The sequence below is a fragment of the Hyaena hyaena genome, unplaced genomic scaffold (genome assembly GCF_003009895.1).
Source record: "Hyaena hyaena isolate Hyena2069 unplaced genomic scaffold, ASM300989v1 scaffold_13, whole genome shotgun sequence".
Classification (NCBI taxonomy): Eukaryota; Metazoa; Chordata; class Mammalia; order Carnivora; family Hyaenidae; genus Hyaena; species Hyaena hyaena.
Window position 1 is genome coordinate 4,924,876 of NW_024080645.1, and position 22,986 is coordinate 4,947,861.

At 52.2% G+C, this 22,986-nt stretch overlaps 1 protein-coding gene across 2 annotated transcripts in view; it reads left to right on the forward strand.

Annotated features, from left to right (window-relative positions):
* EFL1 (elongation factor like GTPase 1) overlaps window positions 1-22,986 on the forward strand; it is a 100,037-nt gene that overhangs the window by 5,405 nt on the left and 71,646 nt on the right. For both annotated transcript variants that reach the window (XM_039216841.1, XM_039216850.1), the window contains exons 5-12: window positions 7,695-7,828; window positions 9,104-9,241; window positions 10,585-10,799; window positions 17,332-17,455; window positions 18,882-18,958; window positions 19,628-19,764; window positions 20,667-20,789; window positions 22,812-22,911. In XM_039216841.1, the coding sequence (XP_039072772.1) occupies window positions 7,695-7,828; window positions 9,104-9,241; window positions 10,585-10,799; window positions 17,332-17,455; window positions 18,882-18,958; window positions 19,628-19,764; window positions 20,667-20,789; window positions 22,812-22,911 (1,048 nt within the window). The remainder of the gene's footprint in view (window positions 1-7,694; window positions 7,829-9,103; window positions 9,242-10,584; window positions 10,800-17,331; window positions 17,456-18,881; window positions 18,959-19,627; window positions 19,765-20,666; window positions 20,790-22,811; window positions 22,912-22,986) is intronic.

Sequence of the window (22,986 nt, forward strand, 5' to 3'; positions counted from 1 at the left end):
TGATGAAAGCAAGTGGCAGAGTACATATGTGTAAGAGGAGAGTGTGTTCAGTAATAAAATATTAAGTGTGTAGATAAAACTGTTCAGAAGGTTACCTGCCAGAACCTTCTTGCCAGTATCTGTGTTATGTGAAGCTTATGGTTTTCAAAATACTTATTTTTGTACTATTTGGAAATTTTACGCAAAATATGTTTTTATAATTAGAAGAAAATAATAAAGTTCTGTCTCATTTCCCTCGTGGGTCTGTGGTTGGTCTTCCACAGTGTTACATGTCTGGGACGAACGGCAGGGAATTTTCTGAGAGGCATGACCGTATTGTCTTTCACGTCAGTCTTTATTTTTTTGATTTATTTTTTTAAAAATATTTTTATTTCTTGGAGAGAGAGAGAGAGAGAGAGAGCGAGCAGGGGAGGGTCAGAGAGAGAGGAAGATACAGACTCTGAAACAGGCTCCAGGATCTGAGCTGGCAGTCAGCACAGAGCCCGACGCGGGGCTCGAACCCACAAACCGCGAGTTCATGACCTAAGCGAAAGTTGGACACTTAACCGACTAAGCCACCCAGGCGCCCCTACAGTCAGTCTTTAAAACGTTTTCGGACTAAGCCAGTTTTGAAGCTCCGAGGGATTGGTGAATTCCTAATGTCTCGTATCTAAAGTAGTGCCTTATTGTTTAAAACGACTTCTTCCATGTGAAAAGGTGACTTCTTCCACGTGAAAAGGTGTGTGCTCATGCTGTGACCCAGCAGATGGGTCAACGCTCCGTTGATTTACCGTCTCCCCTTATTTTTATGGACTTCAGGAGATTGCAGCCTGCCTTTTCCGACACTCAGACCATTAGTCCCTTTTTATTGGACGATTCCTCTAGTGTCGGTTTCTGAATTTTGTCTCCAGGTCCTCTACCCCTTTTGTAACCAGTAAGGTTTCCTTTCTGTGTATGTGGGAGAACGGCTCTCGGGCCCTGGAGACGGAATGGTCTGACCTGTTTTGTTGGACTCTGGCCTTGGGCAGCTCACTCTCAGACTGTTTTAGATGTGCTCTCCTGACCGCACAGAAGTGAGGCTTACGCCCGCCTGTGCCGCGGTGGGATGGCGTAGTGAGAGAACATGTGTAACGTGACATTGGAGAAATGTTCATGGAAACTGAAAAACAGGAGCGTTATTGGAGTGACAGTCATTGAAATTGAAGCCACATGTTGGCTCTGGATCCAGGATGGCCCTCGGTTCCATCACTACAAGTGACAAGTGAATGGATCTTGCCTCTGGAACTCCACTGTCACCCTTGGGTTTTATTCTCTGTCTTTGTCTCTTTTTCCCTGCAAGTCTTTCCTCTGCCGAAGCTTTAGTCTGTCTGTGTCCCCATCATCATCACCTCCCCTTGGCCTGAACTGTCATCTGTCTGTTTTTTCATCCTGTCTCTGTCGGTCGCTGCTGCTTTCTCTTGTGTTTCTGATTGCACATTCTCAGGAGCAGGATGTCCCCGGCTTATCTTGTCTGCCAGGCCCTGGCAGGGGTCGCACAGGCGATCGCGGGGGCTGCACACAGACATCTGGGGGCCGCGTCACACATGTCCCCGCTGTGCTCGGTCACCGCCCTTGATGGAAGCCTCCAGAGTCTCTTCCCCACGCTTCTCTGCAACTTTAATAATGGCCGCTGTCAGCCTCCCCTGTTCCATTCCTTCCCAAAGCTCACTCTGCAAACCTTCCAAGGGAAACAAGCATTTCTCCATCCTCGACGTCTTTCGTTCTCTCCGCCGCCTCCGGGCTGTTTCCCGAGGACGCTGCTCTGCCTGTCCTCGTTTCCAGTGAGCGCCGCTCCCCCCTCCTTTTCTGGGGGAGACGTGAGGTTGGCACTCTTTGTTCCCCGCTCCTCGTTCAAAGCTTAACTCTTCCAGCCCCTTCTTTCAGTGCCCCGTCTCGTGTGAGACTCCTCGTGTCTGACTGTCCTCTTTCTTGTCCGGGCCACAGCTCCTGGTCACGGTGCCTGCTCGTTACTGACCTTGGCGCCGGGCTCAGGATTTCCCCTGTTGCCCGATCTGCCAGGCTGGCTCACGCTGAGAACGGCTCGTCCGACAGCGCGGGCCCCCCAGCAGTGGCGAGCGGCCCTCGTCCTCCCCCTCGCCGCCCAGGCTCCTCTCCGGGCCGTGGTGTCGCCTGCACTGCCCCCGAGTGGCATCCTGGGACCCAGCGCTCCCCTCCCCCCAGTCCCGCTCTCACCCGTGGGCCGAGCGCCCGTTCTTTGATGTCATGAAGCTCATCGGCGTCCTTCATTCAGTCCCGGCCTCCTACCGCCCAGACTTGTCTTTCTGCTGACAGTCTCTCCAGGTCCTCAGGGTCTGCTTCCTTGGCCTTGGGCCGTGTTTCTCCTACAGAACTCTGATCCGGGACAGAGGTAGCGCTACAAACCTTCCCCTCCTCGTCCCGCTGGGGCCTGGCTGGCCCGCGGGGCTGTGGCACAAAACCTGTCGGCCGCCGCGCCTTGCGCGTTCTCTCCAGAACCTCCCTCTGGACTCCACCCACCTCCCTCCCTCCCTCACAACCTCAGCAGACATCCTTCCCTTCTGCGCCCCACAAATGGAAAAGATTTAGCTGCTTACTGCCGCACCTCAAAATGAAATGGTAGTAGTTTTTGTTTTTTGTTTTTTTTAATGTTTATTTCTTTTTGAGAGAGAGAGAGAGATAGAGACAGAGAGCGACCAAAGGAGGGGTAGAGAGAGAGGGAGACACAGAATCCAAAGCAGGCTTCAGGCTCCGAGCTGTCAGCACACAGAGCTCAATTCAGGGCTCCAACCCACAGACCACGAGATCATGACCTCAGCCAAAGTCTGACACTTAAGTGACTGAGCCACCCGGGCACCCCGAAATGTAATGGGGTTAGTGTCTTTGCTTACTCTTTCCCTGTTACTGTGAAGGGCCTGTGCTCTGGACTTGTCTCCTGTTGAGTGTCCTCTCCAGTAACTTCAGCCTCTCTCTTCCCTTTGTCCTCACACTTGACCATCAGCATTTAAGGATGCTCAAGGCTGTCTCATCTTTAGAGAAAAATGTTCATACATCCTTCTAGCTCCATGTCCCCTGCGCTGTCTTGGTCAAAGGTGTGCTGCTGTCACTCTCAGCTGCTCTGACCCTGGGACCCACGCCTTAGTATTTGTGGCACACACAAACAGTAAAGTTGAGTAGAAGTCTGAGGGCTCTGACCTTCCCCCCAGGGTGAAGTAAACAGATTCCAAACAAGTTGCCATGGTTTGGAACCCGTACGTAGCTTCCAAGAAAGTAACATCCGTCTTTCTTTCATGCAAGGCTTCTTTACCCTGGGTTTTGCCATGCATCCTTCCGAGCAAAACCACCAGTGATGGGAGGATCAAGATAGTGGGTGCGTCGTGACTGGATTTACTTGCTGCACATCAGGGTGTCGAAGGCGGAGGAGCTCTTCGTGACGTCAGTCCGCGGGCTGGCGGCGGCGGTGGGCACACAGAGAGACCAGGGCTGGGGGGGCCCCCATGTGGTCTGGCCTGTTTCATGCCGGGGGGCGGGGGTCGTCTGGACAGGACTTTTGTTTGGGCCGTGCAGCAGGAAGACTCATTTGTTGGCCATTCAGGGTTGTCCGTAGGTCACCGTTTCCTCCCTCCTCCCAAACCACCTCACGTTTGACGTTTTTGCCAGCGGGGTCAGCTAGTCACGACCTCTTCCTGTCACGGCCTTCTCAGGAGCGCACGGTGTGTTCTCTGCCAGCACCTGCTCCCTGGGTCAGGAAGGGGGAGGTAACGTGCATCGTACGGTTCTGTGACATAAGCCGTATCGGTGGGTCTTACATAATTTTATACAGTAATTTAAGATTTAAAGGGACAGCTGTGGTATCTCCCATGGAAGCCCGTGGCTGCCACGTAGTCAGGCCAGATTTCTGTCTGTACATGTCCATATTCTAGAAGCACGTTGTCGTGGCCCCAGTTCTGCCTGAATTCCTGACACCTCTGTCGTGGGAAGTAGGTTCCTCCAGCGCCCCGGGGCGTGAGAGACCCCGCGTGATGCACACATCTTCTCCAGGAGAGGAGTGTGTCTCTCTCCTGTCTGCTCAGCTTTCCGTGTATGCGTCGGCGAGCACCTCCAGTGTTCTGGGGGTTGAACGTGACCTCGTGGGAAGTCCCCATCTTCACAGGGATCTATGGCAGGTGCTCGTGTCAGACGTGCCCCTTCCAGTGAAACGACCCATGGCGCTTTAAAACTGGCGGACTCCCAGGCTAGGGAGACGTCATTTTCCTGTAACTCCCTAATGGCAGAAGTTTTCTGGAAGGTGGCTCCTGTGATGGACTTTCAGGTCTCCCAAATTTTTTGTTTCCCCAATTGCCTGGAATGTTAAAAAAACAAAAAAAAACTAAAAAAGGATTGGTGCTCCGCTGATTGGACCAGTCCCTGAAAGTTTGGAAGGCCCGGCAGGATGGCTTGCTGCTTTGGCAGGGGTCCGTCCCGTGCACAGCTTCGGGACTGTGAGACAAATCAGAAAGATCACTTAGCATGCCTGAAAATTACAATTTCCACTAGCGGGGATTATAATATCTAACACGATGAAGCCCACAACTGTTTTAATAGTTGTGCGTGTGCAGGTGTGATCCTCACACACAGGAAGTAGATGGCATTGTGGGAACAAGTCAGCGAGGCTGGTTTGGCTGATGACAGTGGGCCAGTTGTGCTTACTGGCTTTCCCTGCCTCTGATAGATGATTGGATTTCTTTTCCCTACCTTCGAAATTTAGTTTGAAGCTAGTTGGAAAAAGTTAAGATGAAAAAAATTGTTGTGAGTCAGAGACAGCCCTGCGCTGAGCTCTGCACTTAACCGCTGTGTGACCCACCAGAGCGCTTCGCCTTCCCTCCATCAGCTACACTGGGGAAGCTGGACAGGCTGCTTGGTTACAGACCAAAGGCTTCTTCGAGCCTTTCCTGGGGTGTATGCATGTGGCGAGCCTCTTCCTCACCCATCCACCCCTCCACTGCATTTCCCAAAGGGTTTTGATCACGTGCTCTTATTTTTTCCCATGTTTGCCAGTGAAAACACTTGGTATATGCCTCGCTTTCTGTTGTCTTCTAGATCTGAACTTGCTGTCCCTGAATGAATTTCAGTGGGGTCTGGATTTGGATGCATCATTAGGGAGTATAGACAGGTGATCAGATAGATGGGTGGATCGGTCGGTAGCTATGTTCTTTTTTTCCTGGGTGTTACCTCAAAGGTCTGTAACGCTGTGGTAAGGTCCTCTCCCTAAGGAAAGAAAGGAAAAAAAGACCATCTCAAGGCGACCTTGGTATTCGTGTATGTGACGACATCCCTCACGACCTTGTGACACGAGATCACGTTAATTAGACTGCATGTTTGTGTGTTACCGTATATGGGAGACAGAGAAGTAAAAAATACGTAAAAAACCATACCACGTGGTGTTCGGGGCTCAGTTCTTTGGGTACAAACCCTGCTGAGCGACGCCGTCTGTATAGAGTTGCTTCCTGGAAAGAAAAGCCTTGGTGTCACGACTCTGTGTGAGAATTCTGCTACAGTGCCAACAAAAGGCAGGAGCACTGTCGTGTAGGAAGCCCGAGGTTTCTCTCGGAGCGCGGTTTTAAGTTCTGTAAAGAATCTGACGGCAGACAGGGTCTCTGCGAGCTCTGGATCGGCTCCGGGCATTGCTGGGCGGAGAGGAAGGCGCATGCAGCTGTCCTGGAGCCCGGAGTTCGTCCAAATGAAGGAAGTGCGGCGCCCCAGCTGCGCGGTATAAAGGAGTCAGGGTCTCTGTGTCAGGCAGACCTGGGCGTGTCTCTGGCCGGCTACTCAGTGTGTGACCTTGGGTGCCTCTCTTCCCTCTGGGGGCACGTTTAGCTAGGAAATGAAGGGCTAGGCCAGGAAAGTGCAGAGAGAAATATTTTAAGTGTTTCACGGCTTCTGTTTCACACGATAGGAGCTGACAGGACCCTGGGCCCTGCTGCTGCTGCTCAGTTCCTCTGGCTGATTTGGTAGAGAGCATGTGCTGTGAGCCCTGACGGTAAAGCCCTCTGAAGGCCCAGGGGCCACCACCCCAGGGCCCAGGGTCTTTGACAGCTTTGGTCTTCTTTGGAGATGTCCAAGTCCTCTGTCTGCTTGGAGCCCTCCCCGGTGGGGGCGGCGGAGCCAGAAATCTGTATAAGGCAGTTTGCATGAGAAGACCAGGGTGTGTGTGTGTGTGTGTGTGTGTGTGTGTGTGTGTAAGAAGCAGCCTGTTGCTAATCGATGGTGGTCTCTCCCCCCGAGCCCCAGTGCACCTTGGAATCCTTAACCTGGTGCTCAGAAGTTCATGACCACTGGATTCTGGGCAGGTGAGGTGCCTTGGGGCAGCCGTGAGTGGGTGGTTAAAGCATGTGTTTGGGGTTTGTTGGGTTTACCTTCCACACTACCTACCGCTTTAAACTATTTGATCTCAGGCAGTGTACCTTGGCATTGCATTCTAGCTGGATGTCCTTGAGAAGGACGCTTAACTCTTCCGTGCCTGAGTTTCCCGCTCTGAAATCGGGTGGTTAATGGTGCCGACAGCTGCGAAGGGTGGGGGGCTGGTAACTCCAGACAGTGTCTGCGGCGTGCTTGGGGCAGAGCCAGGCTCTGGGAGTCCACGGACGTGGACCCCGGGGGGGCTGGGGAGCGCACTTGTTCCTGTCCCCGGGGCGCAAGGCACGTCGTCAGGGTGTTCTGCAAGGGGGAAGGTGGTCTAAATGGCCTTCCAGGGGTAAGTCCAGCCCTTGGGGACCGGAGTAGTCCGGAGCCCGCAGGAGCGGAGCGCTGGCCCGGGGGACGGGCAGAAGCGAGGTGGACTTGCAGAGTCTGAGCATCTGGTGCCCGTTTCGCCTCCACAGGGGAACCGTGTCAGGGTTAGCAGCACGTGGGGAAGGGGTGTAGAATTCCGACGAGTGACTCTTTTCTGCCTGGTTTACTTAATTCTGTTCTCGCGTGACGTCTTTGTGACCTCGGGTGACTCGTCGTCCTGGCCTGTCTGGGACCGACTTAGGGCTTAACGGGATGTGGCGCTGGCTTCGGGGTTTGAGAGGATGGGGGACTTTGAGGGCTTGGGACAAACCTGCACAAGTCATCACCCTCCTGGAAGCTGCAGTCGTGTTCGTTGTGAGGCCTGCAGGGGGTACCGTGTATGCGAGCCCCCGGCCCGTGGCACACTGCTTGCACGTAGGGACTCCTCACACCCTGCTTCCCGAGGGCTTGGAGGGACGTGGCGGCCGTGTGCTTTGTGTCTTTTGCAATCGGCCGGCCCTGTTTTGGCGCCTGTGGACTAGCCTTTACGCTCAGGCATCGTCTTCTTGGAGTCCCAGCTTCCATCTGGAGAGTGAGCGTGGTAACGTTTGCCTCCCAGGGGCCTTGTGAGCGTGCGGTGCCGTGCGCTGGACACAGCGCCTGGCTCCCAGGGCCTGTAACGAGTGCTGCCATGGAGAGAAACGCGTCCGGCGCCGTCCTACAGGTGCTCCTGGAGTCAGTGTTCCGTCAGCGGGAACTCCCTCATTGGGGCGACAGCGCGGATTGAGCTTTTCAGCAGCTTTAGCTCTAGTCTGTCATTTCTCACACCTTCCTCACTCTCGAGTGCCTGACGAAGAGCGCCGTGCGCCCGCACAGCTGAAACCGTGCTTCCCGCGCTCTCGTGGGTGGCGAGGGGCGCCTGATTAACCGTGTTTCCCGCGCCCTTATAGGTGGCGAGGAGTACCTGATTAACCTCATAGACTCGCCAGGACACGTGGACTTCTCCTCCGAGGTGTCCACAGCCGTGCGCATATGTGACGGCTGCATCATTGTGGTGGATGCCGTGGAGGGCGTCTGCCCACAGGTACGTCATGAGGTGGGGATCTGTCACTGGGCGGGGAGGGCGGGGATGAGGGCAGGGACTCGGCGCCAACGGCTCTGTGCCATTCTGGGCGTTTCGCTGACGGAAAGTTGGCTGTACGTTTCGTTCAGTAACGTTCCGGTCTTGGAGTTGGGTCAGCCACACGGCAAAGGGATCGTAGCGAGGATGACCTTCCCCTTCAGTACGTGGCAGCATCAGCGATACCCTCCCAGAGGGGACCCGGCGCAAGTGCAGGGGTGTCGAATTGAGGAGGATTCTTGCGAGAGGCCATTGAGATGCCAAGCCAGCTCTCCCTGCATGAGGTTCTCTTCTCTGGGCTGCTCGGCTTCTCTGCCCCCCCACCCCGCCACAGTGGGAAAGGGGTGTATGGTGGGACGTCTGGGCCTTACAGCGGCTCTCTAGGCTCAGGTCTTGCAAGGCCTTGGTGGGAGGTCTTCATATCCTACTTCTTAACATATACCCCTGTATTTAAAATTTTTTAAATTTTATTTTAAAGTTTATTTATTTTTGAGAGAGTGACAGAGCATGAGCAGGGGAGGGGCAGAGAGAGAGGGAGACAGAATCCGGAGCAGGTCCAGGCTACAAGCTGTCAGCGCAGAGCTCGAACCCACAAGCTATGAGACCATGACCTGAGCTGAAGTCAAATGCTTAACCAACTGAGCCACTCAGGCAGCCCAATATTTTTGAAAAAGAGTAATAAAAGGTTTAAATTACTCAAATGGAGGGAATTTGATAATTACAAGAAGCTGTGCCATATTGTCCGGTTGCTTCCCCCCCACGCCGTGAGGGCTCAGGTCCCCCACTGGACAGGCACAGCCTGCATCTCTGCTGACAGGATGGTGACATCAGCGCAGAGCCGTGGTTCGCCCTGGGAAGGGACCGTGGTCAGGGAGGTGTGCGTGGCCTCCTGGGGGAAGCCTCTGGCTTTGGGGTCCTGTGTATTAGCAACATGAGTATTTGTTTTCTGTTACTCAGTAAAGTGTGTGTGGAACTCCACCAAACTCTCCACCATTTCTGCACGACTTCTCCTTCCCACACGAGCTGTCAGTTCCGTAAAGGCAGAGACAGCGTCTTGTCTGGAGTTCTTTCCCTCCGTGTCACGGACTTGGGGAGTGGTTGGTGAGCACCTGCGTGACAGGTGTCGTCTGAGTGGTGACAGAAGAGTATGGAGATGCGCTGATGGTTAATCGGGATTTTCTGACGAGCTTTAATCGCTTCAAATCCTGAGCTTCACGTTTTCTTTTCTGTTTTCAACAGACACAAGCGGTTCTGCGACAAGCCTGGCTTGAGAACATCCGCCCGGTTCTGGTGATCAATAAGCTAGACCGCCTGATAGTGGAGCTGAAATTCACACCCCAGGAGGCCTATTCTCACCTCAAGAATATTCTGGAACAGGTATGTCACCCTTTCATTCCGTATTTTAAAAATCGGGGCTCAGAGAAGAGTTGTAAGGAAGTTGACAGGTTGAATGTAACGTGTTGCCACAGGACGCCACTGTTCGCAGCGTTTCCGCCTGCGGCGCCCACGTGTGGGGCCCTCGTGCCGCAGCCGAGGACACGGGACAGGCCCCCGCTCCGGAGCCCCCCCGCTCCTGGAAGCACCCTTGGCACAAAGCGTGGATTATCAGATCGATGCTGTCCTTTCAGATCTTGTAGTCTGGTTCCAAACCGAAGCAATATTAGGAGGCTTTTTGTTTTGTTTGTTTGTTTTTAATGCATATTTTTAGATAACATTTTACCCAACCATTCGTTTATTTTTCCAGCAGACATTTACATGGCTGTGTACTGAACAATGAATTCTGGGATGTCTGTTGTGTGATAGGGGTCGTGAGTGTGACCATAGCTCAGAGTCCCTATTTTTGAAGATGTCACCATGCGGTGGGGAGACCCTTAGAGAGGCCTTTGGAGAACAGTGCGTGGTTTTGAGGGCCGCCACACCCAGACTGGCTCAGGAGGGAGGAGCGTTAGGAAGTCTTGCCACAGAAGCTTCGAGATGGGAAAAGGCGGGGGATTGTGGCCGGGGCGTTGAGGAGAGAAGGAATGAGACGTACGGGGCTGTAAACGCGAAAGAGCGTGAAGCGCTGCGCACCGCTTGTCCTGCCTGGAGAAAGAGGTCGCGTGCAGCAGGCGGCGGGCGGCAGCCGGAGGGAATCTGGGGCTTAGGTTGTGCCGAAGCTCGTGTGCCCGGCCTGGAGGCTCAGACTGCAGGGTGCCTGGAGGCACCCGGGCCGGTGCCATTTGCTGCCGTAAACGGGGGTCAGGCTGGAATGGGGAGGCTGCAGGACTTCTGAGTGAAATGTTCCATCTGCGGTAGGAAATAAGGTGACCCGGGAGGGAAAGAGTCGAGGATTGGCGGCCGGGCAGGGGGCCTGACAGGGTGGAGAGAAGTCGAGGTGTGAGAACTGGCGAGGGAGTGGGGGCGCAGCCTGTGACTTGGGGTCACGGTTTCCCGAGTCCCTGGTGGTGACGCCAGGCCCGGTGCTGAAGACACGCTGCCGGTCCCACACCCTCATGCTGGCGTGAAATTCTAGTCGCAGAAGTGACCCCTCGGAAGCCTTCCAGTTTAGTCTCCTGGGTTTGGAAGGAGGGGGCCGTGAGTTGATTCAGGCGTACACCTCACCTCCGCCCGTGGGTGCGTCCGAGGGGCCCGAGGGGACTGACGATCTGAGACAGCGCGTCTCCAGCCCTGGCTGTGCGAAGCCTCCAAGTGACGTTGTGCTGTTTCACCATCTCTCCTAGATTAATGCACTCACGGGAACTCTTTTTACTTCTAAAGTCCTAGAAGAAAGAGCAGAGAGAGAGACTGAATCCCAAGTGAATCCAAAGTCTGAACAAGGAGAGCAAGTGTATGACTGGAGCACTGGCCTGGAGGACTCAGACGATTCTCACCTTTACTTCTCTCCAGACCAGGGCAATGTGGTGTTCACAAGCGCGGTGGACGGGTGGGGCTTCGGGTAAGTGTGCCCGCCTCCCGGGATCTCTTCGCGGACTGTATGTAAAACTGATCTTTTCTCTTGGAGAGAATTATTGATTCACATATAGTTGTAAGAAGAGATAGAGCTTTCTTGTACCCTTTACCCAGGACTCCCCGGTGCTGACGTCTTAGGAAACTAGCACAGCATCACGGCCAGGATATTGACGCTGACGTGGGGTGTCACGGCAAAGACCCTTCCTGTCCCCTCGGCACGCACACCTGGTTCCCCGTACCCCCAGGCCCGCCTTCACCCCTGGCACTCACTCTTCCATTTTTGTGATTTGTCTTTTCGAGGGTATTGTAAAAACAGAAACAAGCATCACGTAACCCCCTCTGTTTCCACTCCGTGTAATCCTCCAGACGCCTAACTAAGTTGTTGTGTGTATCAGTGCTTGGCTCCTTTTTATCGCCTAGCAGCCGTCCGCGGTGTGACTTACCACGGTTGAACTGTTCGCACATTGGAGGACACCTGGCTTTTTTCCAGTTTGGGGCCCTTGTGAGTGAAGCTGCTGCATGCATGCCCGTGTCACTTTTCCGGAGGCCTGAAGTTTTCATTTCTCTGGGGTGAATGCACGGAAGTGTGTTTGCCAGGTCACGCGGCAGCAGTGTGTCTAGGTTTTAGAGACAGTGTCAAACTGTGGTCCAGAGGGGGCGTACCGTTTTACATCCCCACCAGCAGTGTGAATGCGCGGGCTGGTTTCTCCACACGTCGCCACCATCTGGTGTGGTCACTTGTAAGCCATTCTGACAAGTGTGTATCGGTACGTTATCGTGGTCCGGATCGCATTTTCCTGACCGCTAGTCCTGCGGCACGTCATTTCATGTGCTGATTTGTCACGTGTGTATCTGTGGGTGAGGTGTCTCTTCGTGGCCTTTGCTTGTTTTCTTTTCTAGTTTCCTTCTTTTTAATTGAGGTATAAATGACATATTAGTTTCAAATGTGCAATAGAATGAGTCTCTATCTGGATATGTTGTGAAATGATCACCATGATAAGTGTAGTTAACTCTGTGTAGTTACAGAACAAGACTGTTTTCTTGTGATAGGACTTTTAAGGTTTGCTCTCTTAGCACCTTTAAAATCTGTAGCGCAGGGAGCGCCTGGGGGCTCAATCGGTTAAGCGTCCGTCTTTGGCTCAGGTCATGATCTTGCAGTTAGTGGGTTCAAGCCCTACATCGGGCTCTGTGCTGACAGCTTGGAGCCTGGAACTGCTTCGGATTCTGTGTCTCCCTCTCTCTCTGCCCCTTCTCTGCTCATGCTCTGTAAAAATAAACATTAAAAAAAATTTCAAATGTTTTTTTTTTGCTGAGGAGTCCCCCTATATTCTGTTTTTCCTCTGAGTCGTTTCTACAGATTGTGTCTTAGATTTTGTCACATGCTTACTCTGTATCAATTAATATGATCCTATGACTTTTCATCTTTAACTTGTTAATATAGTAGATTACAGTGATTGATTTTTTACCATTGAGCCAGTCCTGCATCTTTTTGGAGATTTTAGGTACAAATGATTTGTTTAGAACTCAGTTCTTTTAATAAATTTAAAATTCAAAAGGTACAAAAATATATACGTGGGAGGCCAACGAAAAGCCCCCACCCAGTTCCTTAGCTTTTCATTTCACTTCCCCACAAGAAACTAGTGTGTCTGGCAGCTTGTGGAACATTCTCTGGAGGTTACACATGCACATATGAGCAAGTACATTCACTTTAACAGGTGATGTTTGCACTAGCAGAAGTGAGTGCGGAAAGAAGCCAACTAAATTGAGAATGTGTGTATGCTAGATGCTGAGCTGATCACTTTAAATTATTTCATTGAATTCTAGGATGATCATTTTAAATAGATGTTAATATTTATTGCCCATGATGGAAAGACATTCAGCAATCATTTGACATCACTCAGCCACTAAGTGGAAGAGCTGATTGACACCACAGTTTATGCCTTCTTCCCGGGGTGCTCCCGTGGGCTCTCATTCCTTGTGAAGACCCCTTCTGCAGACCTACACGCTGGAGCCACGGAATAGCGACTGTAGTTTTCAGTTGCAGTTGGCAGTTCATAGCCTTTCTTAGCCACAACCATGGCTGACGTGTGGAATCAGAAAATCCAAATATAATTAAAGAATTATTACTTTGAGAAAAATGTCTTCACCTTGAATAAGCAGTCATCGGCCTGCAGTGAAATTCACTCTAGTCGTGGGCCTAATCTTGCCTATCTTGCAGAGATGATAGAACCAGATGTAGCGAGCCAGGTGGAAACAGCCCATCGTGAAACGTGCCGATTGGAAATGGGAAAGAAGAAAGGATCAGAAATGCACCAGAGCGCGTGGCTTGGCAGGGGCCTGGCCGGCGCTGGTTCTTCTGTCCTTTCCATAGGAACTTGCTCTTCACTCCCTTTTGACGGAACGGGTTTTATCTTGGCAGTATGATAAATTCTAATGCCAGGAGTTTTCCTTGTTGGTTTGTCACCGGTCACAGATGCCGTAGTCCACTGGGCGCCTGTGAGGGTCAGAGGAAAATCCAGAGAACGGCCGTGTCATGAGAATAGATACTACAGACCCGCTGAGACTGCACATTTCATACGTGGTTGACACCTTGGTAGCATCACCTCTTTGGACCTCAGTTTCCTCATCTGAAAAATAAGAATATTGGGCTCACATGATTTCTGAAAATTTCTTTGAGCTAAAAAGTATGGTGCTTGATTCAGTCATGTAACCAGTCAGACCCGTCGGTGTCCTGATTCGTAAGCACCTTGCTGGTGAGCCGTGGGGGGTTGGGAGGGGGAGGCTCGCCCTCTTCTTGGAATGAGTTCCATAAATAATTTTAACATTTTATGCAACTTTTAGTCTAAATCTCAGAAACTGGTGCAAGCCTACTGTGGAAGGAGGAGGGGTGGAGAGAGGCTCAAGCGCATGGAGAGGGTGTCTTCCGTACCCCTCACAACTTTGGACATTGTCACATGCTCTCTGACAGTGAGCGGACTCCCCTGTGTTAGGCGGGGCCGCGTGTAGACGTCTGTTCATGCCCACCGTTGGCAAGCGGATGTGTCGATTGATAGGAAGCTGCTGGTGGGATGAAGGCACTCGAGCTGCTGGCCTGTAGATGTTCCTCCAGCGTGCCAGCAGGCGACCTCATGGGTCACATAAGGTGGGGAGAGAGCACGTTCCAGAATGGGGAGGATGGCTCTGCGGACTGGCACGGGCGGGCCAGGATGAAGTGTGACTAGAAGCTGAGCCTGGGTGTGCAGCCTCAGCCTGTCCTGTTGACAGATGTGAATCTGGAAGAAGGTTCTGTGTGGAAGCAGGGACACCGACTGGCCTAAGTCAGAATCTGGCTCCGGGTTCAGACAAGCAGAACTGAGGCCCCAGCCCTGCAGGACAGGGACAGGAGAGAAGGGGCAGAGAAAGGCCCTCCCCGAAGCAGTTTCGTGTGTCCTTGGTCACCAGCGTTTTCAGATCCCATAGTTGAGGTCAACCCAGGGGGCTGCTTGGACACAAAAGCGTAGGTGACCCACAAAAGTCACTGTTGGCCGCGCTGCCCTTCAGGAAGCCAGGCGGGAGACTCGTGGGTCCCGGTGTGTCTGCAGGTCTTTCCTGGGCCTTGTTCGAAGGTACTCGGTGCAGGAAGTGAATTAAATAGAATCCAGGAATGGAGAGATTGTCATCGTTGTAAAATGATGACTGACTAATGACAAATGAATAAAAGCACAAAGCAGTGATGGGAGAAGCGTCGACGTTGAGCAGATTTTATGGTGACTCTGGGATGAAGAAGAATGGAGAGGATAAAACCAGGGTGTTGGAGGGTTTCTGTGCGTGGGTGTCACTGAGTGGTGGCCTAGGAGAGGATCGAGGACAGTGGCCCGAGCAGGTGGGCGGCTCTCATGCTATGCTGTGCTTTCTGATTCAGGCAGAGGTCTGAGACTGAGGAAGCCTTACGTTGACCACTTTTCAAGTGAAAAACAGGACATGTACCTGACACAGTGTCGTACAAGGTAATATATAGAAGTCTGGGTCCCACAGATCAACTTTTGAAAAAAATCCCAGAAGCACAAACAAATCATACTAGAGCTCCCCCCAGTCAGAACAGTTAGGACACTAAATGCATGAAACACCCCACTGAGGAGAGCTGTTTAAAAGAAGGCAATTCCAGGGGCACCTGGGTGGCTGAGTTGCTTGAGTCCAACTCTCGATTTTGGCTTCGGTCATGGTGTTACATCTCCACGTGAGCATGGGGCCTGCTTGTGTCTCCCTTTCCTTCTCCTCTCTCTCTCTCCCCCTCTCTCCATCCCCCTCAAACGATAATAGAAAATAAAGAAAAGAAGGAGATTCCATTAAAAAAATCCAAAGGTTTGCTACATAAAATAGATAAGTAGCATAATGGACAGAGGATAAATACCAAAGCTTTGGCTCAATATGTCAATCAAATGTGAGCAAAAAGAAAGCCATTGTAGCAGTTTTGATGAGCAGTGCAGAATTTATAGCAAGTTTATTGGGGCATAAGGATCCATTTTACGTGGAGAATGGACACTCTTTATTCGTGAAGGGGTTTATTCTGTACCTGTGACCGTCGCAACCAAGCGCATGAGGCAGAGATGGAAGTGGAAGTAGAAATGCGTGTGGCTTCGGGAGGATTTTACATCACAGACTGTTAGCAGGGCCAGAGAAGCACAATAATTATCGTACAATAACTACAGTCAGAATTTAAGTGTCCGTGGAGGGGAATGTACAAAAATTGGTCCTATATCGGGCAAAAAAAAATGCAGTTTTGAAAATATTGAAAGTTTGATGTGTTAATCACTCAGTCATTACCTTCAGTTTTAACCACGTAAGAACAGACCCAGCTTGCCAGTTTGGTGATCGGAATGTCCTCTTCCTCCGCCGAGGCCCTGACAGGCATCACCATCCCTGGAGAGGGCTCTCGGGTAGAGCTAGGTTGGAGGCTGGGCTGGGACCTGTGGCCGCAGGGGTCTCTCCCTGGGGGTCCCGGAAGGGAGCTGCAAGTGTGCGTGGAGGGCTGCTCCGTGCCTGGCAGACCCAGCTGTTGATGAGTGGAAGGCCGTGGGCAGATCGGGTCCACCGACGTGCGCTCTGTGTCTTGCTCTAGACGTGCTGAACCCCAGGGAGCCGGGGAGGGGCCCCCGGAGCAGGCGCCAGGACAGTGTCTGTTTCTGCTTGGTGGCACGGGACTGCGCAGTCGGCCCCGGGCCTCCTCATCTGTGGACTCGCCACCGCAGTCCCAGGGGGAGAGCGCCGCTCCTTCCAGCCCTCCGCGGCGGGAAGGCTGTCGGTCTGTGTGGTGAGGTGGGAGTTTATAGAGACGAGGGCTCCCCCTTCAAAAATTAGAGAAGTTATAATGGGGTAGCAATAATAATACATAATGCGTGTCTAAAACGTACAATTTATGTATACAATAAATATAAATAAAATAATAGAAACTAAAGTTTTGGAAAATTCAAATAAAAATTTCAGCTAAACAAATAGCTGTTGGATCAGATGGGAAATAAAGTTTATAATCGCCAATTGCTTTGAGGTCATGGCCCCTCGAGGCCAACTCTGGAGTGTCAGCGGCCTGTAACTGTAGAATTTGAATTTTGGTTCCCAGTCGGGTGTGTTCTCTCCCTTCGCCCCCAGTGAGTGGGGACACGGGGCATTTGTCTTCAGGTTCTGTGGCGCCTGCGTTTGCTTCTGAGTTGTAGCCCTGATCCTCTAGGTCGCTAACCTCCGGCCCTCGGGCCACCTCCTGCTCCCCCCAGGCCTCCGTTGTCGCCTGAGAGCCTCAGCTTCCAGGGTGAGCTTGTGGTTAAGCCCTGGGCTCCGGCTGCTGGCGGAAACGTGAAGACTTGTCGAGAGTGTGTTACCTTTGGACTCCTTGTGCGGCGAGAAACGGCAGGCGTCTTCCGGGATGCTGATACTCTGAGAGTTGGACTCACACCTCACATCAGACAGGCTGTTCCCTGCACAAGAGACCTGTTTCCTAGGCCTCCCATCGGGTGGCACAGACACTGCGTTCGGTGCCCTTGATGGTCCGGGTATTGCCCTCACGTGGCCGCGGAGCAGAGCTGGGGCTAACTGGCCCTGCTGAGGGCTGAGGAGAGTGGGGTACTTGTGCGTATGTTTTTAATCCAGGATGCTTGGCAGGCTCTGCCATTGTTTCCTTTGCGAGCAACAGGCAGCCTACAGCAGGAGGGCTGAACCAGCGCCGGCCTAGCTGCGGCGGCAGGTGGGGCCCCTGCCTCCTCGGCCCCTGCTCCTCGGGCCTCGTGCTACACAGGCAGAATTCAGACAGGCCGCGACAGCACAGGAGCATGGCCGCCAGCCGCAGAGGGTCCCTCCGGGTCCCTGGGCGCACTGCCACTCTTTCCGTACAATGCGGGGCTGCCGGGACCAGCTTGTCACACAGCTAATGTGATTGTGTCCGTGGTGTGTTCACAGCACTCCGGACATGACTCAGAAACACTCAAGTGCTAGCTGCACTCGCACTTGGTGATTATTATCAATAACATGAACGCTTGCTTTCCTTCCAGAATCGAGCACTTTGCCAAAATCTACAGTCAAAAAATTGGCATCAAACAGGAAGTTCTCTTGAAAACCTTGTGGGGAGATTATTATATAAATATGAAGGCCAAGAAGATTATGAAGGCTGATCAGGTGATGTGGCACGTGTCCCTCTCGTGTGTCCCTCACATTCTTGCCCTGTCCAGACCTGTGCGGGACCCTCTGCTGTGATTGGTTAACGTGGGTCAGGTCACGAGGGGTCTTTTACTGTACACATTTGGTTAAAGCTCATGTGTCTTACTTCCAAGTATTGTTCTTTAAATGCTGGGAACAAGGAAGTGCTTTTTGTTTCTTTCTTTTTCTGAGAGGAGCAAGAATCTCAGACCCTGTGCACTTGAAGATACATGTTTTGCATAGTGCTTCTCTGTGTCCCCTTCACTGTGGGGGAGACCACTGTCTCGGAGCTTGCTGTGCTTCTAGCTCAGCTGAGGCCTTCTCTGGCCGAGTGCTGGTTACCACGTGTGCCGACCGTGCAGGCGGCTGCTCCTTAACCCTTCCTTCTGCAGGCGGAGGTGACGCCAAGTCACAGAGCCTCGAGGGAGACTTTCTTACGGGCCGTGTTATTCTTTTAATGTAAAATTCAGGAGTTGATAAATGTATTCTCATGGAAGAGCACGTATATTCCTTTTAGAAAATGCTTGGGAATATAAAGCCACAAGCAAAAGAAAAAAGAGAAAAAACCAGAAGCCAACACTGCTAATGCTGTGGTTCTAATTCTTTTCATTCCTGTGGGAGAGAGACGTTCATCCATCAGTTGGACTTCTGTTCCTTCTATTGCATAGCTGGTGTTTTGCTTAAGATCTCACTGTGAACATCTTCCCTTGCGTTTAAAAGCTATTTATAAACAGTGCATTTTAAACAGGGCCCAGTGTGGTGAGGTGCGCTGAGTCCGAGTCTGGCCGAAATCTCGGCTCCGTCGCCTTCCAGCACTGTGGCCTCTGTCTCCGTTCTTTCATCTGTGAAATGGGGACTGTAGTTCTCGCCTCCTCCAGCAAGGGGGCATCCGTTTACCCCCTGTCTCCTGTGGGTGTGAGGGTGTCCTTCTCAAGGTGCTCTCGCCATTATTTTGCATGGACTTTGGTAAGAGAAACAGCAGTTTTTTGTTTTTCTAATATCCTCTTCCTTGACGTTGAGTGTTTTTCGTGTTTAAGAACATTGTTTGGAAGAAGCCTGTGGAAGGGACCTGTACACGCAGAGTGAATGTTCAGCCGTTGGCGTGGGTATAGTGTACCCCCTGATGCCGGGGCTGGTGGGGGGGGGGGGCAGTTGCAGTGACTCGACCCCCAGCCGGTAACATCGTTTGTCAAGTCCCTGGTTTCCAGAGGAAAAGAACAGTGGTTGTTGCTGACTGAAGGTTATTGGCTGTTTAGTGCATATTTATAACTGTTTCCCACCACTTTACTGCTAAGTAAACATTTTCTAGTAGAAATAAGACACTTGAATCAAACATGTCAAGAATGAATCCGTAAGCTACCTGTTGAATATTAGGAAACTTAAGTGCATGTATTCTCTTTTACAGGCAAAAGGAAAGAAGCCTTTGTTTGTACAGTTGATCCTGGAAAATATATGGAGTTTGTATGATGCGGTCTTGAAAAGGTAAGACTGCCATTGCGCTGTGTGTCTGGGCGCTATAATTTGCCTCCCTTCCAATTTGATGGGTGTCGCTTCACAAAGCTGGGCTGGACTGAGCAAGTAAACGGAGCCTTCACAGATGGGCTGGTCCTGGGGCTCAGAAACAGTGTACAGGGGTGTGTGACGCAGGTAAAGGTGGCGAGAGGGACTGAGGACCAGTCTGTGCTTCTAGAAAGCTGAGACAGGAGACAGAAGGGTGGAGGGAAACACTGGACCTTTGTACAAACACAGCTTAAAATAAAATCATATTTGTAGTAGAAAGGGTGTTTGACATCTAGGATCATTCACGGGGACCTTGGGAACAGACTCTCCTGATACAAGTGGGAAAAAAGGTTTGCTTTAGCGAATCTCTGTCAGGCGTTATCCAGAGTTGGAATTGTGCCTTCCAGCACTCGTACATAAACTGCCTCTCCAGTCACCGTAGCTCACGTAGGGGGCTGGGCTGGGGCTCCCAGGAGCTCTGGAGAGGGGGCCGTTGGAAGGGACGGAGTAGAGACCGAGCCGTCCTCTGCTGCGGCTGGGGCCTCTTTGGGCATGCCTGGCTTCCTGCGCAGGAGCGTGTAGAGAATGTGGGGTGCCCTCTCTCTGCCCTTCATGTCTGTTGCCACCTCCCCGCTTGTATGTTTCCTACAGGGACAAAGAAAAAATTGATAAGATAGTGACGTCTTTAGGATTGAAGATTGGAGCCCGGGAGGCACGACACTCAGACCCTAAAGTTCAGGTCAATGCCATCTGCAGCCAGTGGCTGCCTATTTCCCACGCCGTGCTCGGTATCCTTTGTCCTGATGGTTTCAGTGAAATAATAGTTCTGACAAAATGGGGAGACACATGTTACTGGCAAACAGGAAATCCTCTGGAAGTAACATGTTTCAATCCAAAGTAAGTCTTCTGTGATTATTTAGTATTCCGCCAGGAAGCTGTATTTAAAGCTTTTAAAAATGAATGTTTTAATACTAAATCCTATTCTTACAAATACCAGTTCAAATGAATATTCTTTCAGGAAGACGTATCTTTTTATTTTTGTTCAGTAGTCTGTAAAAATAAAAAACATTATTAAGATTTACGTATAACTAGATAGTTCAGATGCTTTTGTCAGATCAGTATTTCATTTTAGTTTCATATTTTCATAGATATTTCCTGTCATGTTAGTGATTCCGGGAAGACTTGGTTTGAGACATACTAATTTTATAGATGACTTTAAACTGTCAACTTTCCATTGATCCGTGTGTCCCAAGGGGTCCCCGTGCGGCGGGCCGGGGGTACAGGGTCCTGGGCATGGGCCCAGAGCTGGGATGGATTCACAGCTGCGGGGACACTGGCTCGTGGAGGGGACTCTCTTGTGTCATAGCTGGTGGCTCATGGTTGTTTCATGAAAGTTTGTGTGCACGTGAAAACATTTTTAGGACCAAGGCAGCCAAGCTCCTGAGCTCTGTCCTCACTCGGTCTGTGGGCCGTGAGTGTATTAGAATGTCTGTCTCCGGAGTCCTTCCTGGGCTTGAGAGAGGCCATGAACCCCCTGAATGTGGGTCTGTACTTTGAGACGTGATGTTTTACAACTTGGGCGTTTTCTGCGTGGCTGTCCACGGCTGCCTCGTGCTCGGTGCGAACTGCACCCCTGGGCCTGGGTGGAGGGCGCCTGTTCACGCTTGTGAGTCTTAACAGCAGACTTCAGGGATGGTGTGCCAGAAACTTCCCAGCCCCCTGGACATTACGGCCGAGAGGGTGGAGAAGCTGATGTGCACGGGGTCACAGACGTTTGACTCTCTTCCACCAGAAACCCAGGCCCTGAAAGCAGGTGAGCTGAAGGTGGACACGGCTGGGGCCGCGTTTTCAATCTTCCTAAGTCCAGACTGCTCTAGACCGGTTTGCCACGTGGCCAGTTCCAGGGACAGTTCCACAAAGGCCGTTGCCACGGCCATTTTGTGCTCTGGGCCGGGAGAGCAGAGGTGCTGAGACTCCTCCCTTCTGCCCCCGTCTCGTCTCAGGATCTCCTGGTGACCCTGCCTCCCGGCCCCTGGACAGACGGCAGCGTGTCCCCACCGTGGCTGGGTCCCTGGGGCCGTGGAAGGGGTTTCGCGGCTGGGCCCCTCGTTGGTCCCCGCAGGAGGGGAGCCGCCCGTCCCGGGCCCTGTCAGGCTCCATGGCAGGCAGCTGCCCGGACTCGCGGCCTCCGCCTTCCCTCCCGCCCGTTGAATGTGCAGCCTCCAGCCCCCAGCCTCCCCGCCGCTGTTCTCGGGGCCATCGTTGAGTCTCCTTGTTGTCATCTCACTCGAAACGCCACGAGCGTTTGACAGAGTAGGTCACTCCTTCCTCCGTGAGACACTGTCTCCTCGTGACTTCCTGGCGTCCCGGCTTCTGCTCTGCTCCCTGTCTCCGTGGCCGCCCATTCTTCGTGTCCTTCCGGCTTCTCTCTCTCTCCCTGACTTTTCCAGGGTGGGACGCCATCTGTTCCCTCCCCGGGGTCGCTCTCCTGGTGGTGTCGTCCGCCTCAGGGCTGTTGGTGACGGCAGCACGCTCGTCATTGCCACCCGGGCATCTGCAGCGCACGTCTGCCCCTCCGCCCGGCGCCGACCCTGATGGCACCCCGCTGCCCCTTCCCTCTCCCTCGGCTCCCCGGGGAGCGCCTTCCCCCGGCACCTGCCAAGCCGGCTCCTCCCGCCGCCCTAAGGCTGCCCCCCACCCCCCCGCCCCGAGTTCTGCCCGGCGTGGTCCCTTTGCCCGCCCACTCCCGCACCTTCCAGTCATCGGGGCTCTGTGTTGATTCCTCACCCTGCGCCCCGTTCCCCCGGGTCCGGGCACACCACCCTGCCCCTCACAGCTGCGCCCGGTGCCCCTGGCGACACGCCTGGTGTGTGTTCACTTCTGGCTTCCTGTAGCTTTGTTCTTGCTTGAATTTTACACTCGAGTTCTTTCACTTACGTACACATTATTTTGGTGTGGGGTGATTTTTTTTAAATTACTAATTGGGGCACCTGGTGGCTTGGTCAGTTAAGCGCCCCAACTCTTCATTATGGCTCAGGTCATGATCTCATGGTTCGTGGGTTCGAGCCCCACATCGGGCTTTGCTGACAGCATGGGGTCTGCTTGGGATTCTCTCTCTCTCTCTCTCTCTCTCTCTCTCTCTCTCTCTCTCCCTCCCTCTCCCTCCCTCCCTCCCTCCCTCTCTCCCTCCCTCTCTCTCTCTCTGTGGTTCTCTCCCTCTCTTCCCTTCCCCTGCTCATGCACTCTCAAAATAAATATAAGCTTTAAAAAAATGACTAATCAGTGGTTTTATACCTCCAGAAGGTAAAGAAAAATGTCAATATGTTGATATGAAATTATGTTAGGTTGTATAGATTCGGGGGAAATTAACATCCTTATAATATTGAGTCTTTATTTCTAAATATGTTGTTACTGCCACGATAAAATATTTTCACCCATCTTCTAATTTGTATAACTTTTATGTATTTTATTAACGAGTTGCCTTGTTGACTGTTGACATGAGGTAACACTTACCAGGTCGGGGAAGAAGTTATGAGGCTTACGAGGCAGGGGGCAGGGGTTGCTAGCTTCGGCTTTATGTGGGGAAGGGGTTCCCCTGTCCCCACCGACTCTGTTCCTGGCTCCTGTCTTTCCCTGTTTCTGCCAGTGGGGCTTGCTCTCCTACTATTCGTACCAGTGTCATACTTTTCTAAATAGAATTTTTATCGTAGTTGTAAAAGATTGTAGGCGGCTTGTGTATTTAGATGACACCATATTCTAAATGTCTTGTTTTTTAGAGGTCTGTCTTTTTGATGACGGGAAAAAATAGTGACAGTTTCACTTCTTGTTTGTTTAGCTTTCATGAAGTGTGGGAGTGAAGACACTGCCCCAGTTATTATCTTTGTTTCCAAAATGTTTGCAGTTGATGCCAAGGCTTTGCCACAGAATAAGCCCAGGTAAGGGGGAGGGGGGTCGCGTGCACGTGGTGAGGGGACTGGGGGCGTGGAGGGTGCCGGGGCGGTGCGGGCGCA